The 3,691-nt window shown below is 41.3% G+C and overlaps 1 protein-coding gene across 1 annotated transcript in view; it reads right to left on the bottom strand.

Moving 5' to 3' along the window:
- The window catches only part of LOC107679372 (ephrin type-B receptor 1-like), a 27,529-nt gene that overhangs the window by 6,519 nt on the left and 17,319 nt on the right, over positions 1 to 3,691 (bottom strand). Inside the window, 5 exon segments of the mRNA XM_016474891.1 lie at positions 89 to 424; positions 589 to 792; positions 2,096 to 2,255; positions 2,342 to 2,466; positions 3,173 to 3,502. Coding sequence (XP_016330377.1) covers positions 89 to 424; positions 589 to 792; positions 2,096 to 2,255; positions 2,342 to 2,466; positions 3,173 to 3,502 — 1,155 coding nt within the window.

Raw genomic sequence — 3,691 nt, 5'->3', positions numbered from 1 at the left:
AGAGAGAGGGGTCAGAGCGGGCGACACATCTGACCCGACATTAGACAGACAGAGAGAGAGACGGGTCAGAGCGGGCGACTCATCTAACCCGACATCAGACAGACAGAGAGAGAGAGAGACGGGTCAGAGCGGGCGACTCATCTAACCCGACATCAGACAGACAGACAGGTACTGACCCGCAGGAAGGAGTCCAGTGCCCCGTTCTCCATGTACTCGGTCAGAATCATCACGGGACAGGAAGCTGTGATCACTCCCTCCAGGTGAATGATGTTGGGATGCTGGAACTGACCCATGATTGACGCCTCGGACAGGAAGTCCTGCCTCTGCTTGTCTGTGTAGCCGCCCTTCAGGGTCTTAATGGCCACGTAGTTCTCTTTCTTCCCGGGAACCTTGAGCCGACCGCGACACACCTCACCGAACTCACCTGCACACACATCACATATGAAGACTATCAGATTCACACACACACAATAGCGTAACGTGAGCAGTGCTTTCATCAGGTATGTGTGGCCCATATTACTGCTGTTGACGCAGAAACACGAGCCCCGCGCCACACCTGTGCTCAACAATCACACACACGGTTCTCACCGGCACCGATCACCTCCTCGATCTTCACAAACGACACGTCGATCTCTTTAGCGAACTCCCTCACCGCCTCGTTCGGATCCTCGTATGTGAACGGATCGATGTACACTTTAACCCCTGTGAGAAACACACAATTAAACCACAACCACAACAAAACATCTGAACAATGTCTGAAACCGTATGAGCTCTTCTCAGGGTTATCTGCCTCTATGATCAATCGCTTGTTGTGTTCCTCATTTCTAAGCTGCTTTGGATGAAGGCATCTCTACTAAAATATACTGAATGTACTAAAATAACTAAAACTGAAATAAAAATGAATTCGCTATTTAGACATATATATATATATATATATATATAAAACAACTTGTTTGTTTAGAATTTAAAGACTCACAACTGATATATTAAAAATAAATCTATTTAAAATATTTTTATTAAGTTTTAGTACTTCAACAAACTAAATGAAACTGCCTTTGCAAACAGCTGAAATAAAAGAAGTTTAAGGATTATTTTATTTTATTTCAGTTAATGTTTCTTTTATTTAAAGCAATAATTTTTTTAATGGTTGTAGGTTTAGTTAACTATAATAACCCTGGTCTGAAGTGGTAAATGGTTTGAATATTAAAAACCTAGAGAGAAACCAACATAGGCTGATTGTAGTGAGTGTGATTGGCTTGGATTTTTGCATGTTTTTAATCAATTTGCTATTTGTCAATCATAATCAATATTTAATTATCTAAAAAATAATATACAAAACGTGGTTATTATTATTTTTATAAGTAAATATAATTTGCTATTATATTACTTGTCATTTGTAAATAATATTTAATAATCAAAAATAATATGTAAACTATTATGTTTTTTTATTTATTATTTTAATTTTATATGTAAATATTATTTACTTTATAGGGCAATTATAAATAATATTTAATTATATAAAATAATATAAAGTATTTTTGCTGTATGTTATTATTTGTATTTATTTTATAAATGTATATTACTTCTTTTATTACTTATTTGTAAATCATATTTTGCTGCATACATGTTCAGACCTTAGAACACTAGTTTTTTGCTACGTGATCGAATACTTAAAAATTACTTTTGTTGATGTAACCTTACGTTGAAGTGAATTTATTAGTGTTAATTCATATTTTTGAGTTTAGTCAAAATAATAATAATACAAACAGGTCATGTACATGTCGCCACATGAAGCACATTTAAAAGAGTCTCAATCCGCAGCAATGCATCAGGCCGTTGCCTGGCAACAGTAAACAACTAAACTCATGTTAACTCTAATAACATGTTTCTCTGGTGGCGTCACGATCGCTCATGTGTCTGCATCACTCTCACATGTAAACAACACAAACCAGCGGTGAGTGCTGACAGATTTACCGCGGTATAACACATTCCTGATCAGAGGACGTCACACTCACCGGAAACACAACATGTGTGTGTGTGTGTGTGTGTGTGTGTGTGTGTGTGTGTGTGTGAGTGTGTGTGTGTGTGAGTGTACCGTCAGGTAGTGTGCTGATGTTGGCGGCGGGGCTGAAGTGTCCGTATCCTGCGGCGGTTCTGGCTCTGACCTGCACCTGGTACTGTGACGCGCGGGTCAGATCGTTCAGAACCACAGAGTTGGTTTTACTGCTGACGTACTGCCATCCATCATCCTGATCCTACAGCACACAGGTCAGAGGTCAGGTACAGGTGAAACACACACACACACAAAGCAGGTGTCGCTGCAGATGTGTGTCCGTCTCACCTTCAGACTGTAGCGCAGCTGATACTCCTGAATGCTGTGCTGCGTCTGCGGAGGAACCGTCCAGCTGATGGAGACGCTGCTCTCAGACGCTTTAATCCTCCTGATGCCGGACACTGGAACGGCCACTGCACACACACACACACACACTTCAGAACTACACTGAACAAAATTATAAACCAACACTTTTGTTTTTGTCCCCATTTTTTATGAGCTGAACTCAAAGATCTAAGACTTTTTCTATTTATCTCGGCAAAGGAGAAGTGCTCACTAACATAGATTTAGACAGATTTGTGAACAATATTTGAGAGAAATAGGCCTTTTGTGTACATAGAAAAAGTCTTAGATCTTTGAGTTCAGCTCATGAAAAATGGGGGCAAAAACAAAAGTGTTGCGTTTATAATTTTGTTCAGTATATAATCATAACTATAATGGTAGCTTTAATGATAACTGTAATGATAAGCAAGGCTGGCCCAAGCATGGAGCTATAACGTTATCTATAACAATAATGATAACTATATCGATAATTATAACAGTGATAACTATAACAATAATGATAACGATAACTATAACTATAACAATAATGATAATTATAACAACAGTGATAACTATAATGATAACTATAACGATAATTATAACAACAGTGATTACTATAACGATAATGATAACCATAACGATAAATGTTAGTGCGAACTTCCCATTAATAGTTAATATGATTACTAAAGCAGTTCTCACTGTAGTTATGTGAAGTTAGAGTGATTAGTAAAGCTGTATGGTGATAGTTATTGTTATGGTTGTTATGAGTGTGTTGACATGTCACCGTGATCCACTGACCGTCTCTGCTGGTGGTGATGTTGACGGAGCTGGAGGCGGGGCTTGTGTGACTGACAGCGCTCACTCCGTTCTGGGCGATGACGGTGAAGGTGTAGGTGGTGTGTGGGAGGAGTCCGCGGATGATGACCCGCCTCCCGGCCATGCCCACCTGCCCCGGCCTGTAGGTGACACTGTCTGCGCACGGGACGCAGGCGGAGCCTCTGCAGCGCACACACTCCACGCTGTAGGACAGATCCGAGCGCCCGCCACGGTCCAGCGGCTCCGACCACTCCAGCGTCACCACCGTATCATTGATCTGATAGACGATGCTGCGCGGAGCCGACGGCAGTCCTGCAGGAACAGGGCAGAGGTCAGAGGTCATATGAGCACCTGCATACGTGTGAGTGTGTGAGTGAGTGAGTGAGTGTGTGTGCGTGTGTGTGTGTGTGTGTTAGTGAGTGTGTGAGTGCGTGTGTGTGCGTGTGTGTTTGTTTGTGTGTCTGTGTGTGTGAGTGTTTGTGTGTCTGCGTGTGTATGAGT

The sequence above is a fragment of the Sinocyclocheilus anshuiensis genome, unplaced genomic scaffold (assembly GCF_001515605.1).
Source record: "Sinocyclocheilus anshuiensis isolate Anshui unplaced genomic scaffold, SAMN03320099.WGS_v1.1 scaffold2162, whole genome shotgun sequence".
NCBI lineage: Eukaryota > Metazoa > Chordata > Actinopteri > Cypriniformes > Cyprinidae > Sinocyclocheilus > Sinocyclocheilus anshuiensis.
The sequence above is the reverse complement of the archived record's forward strand: the minus strand, read 5'-3'. Positions and strand labels throughout refer to the sequence as shown.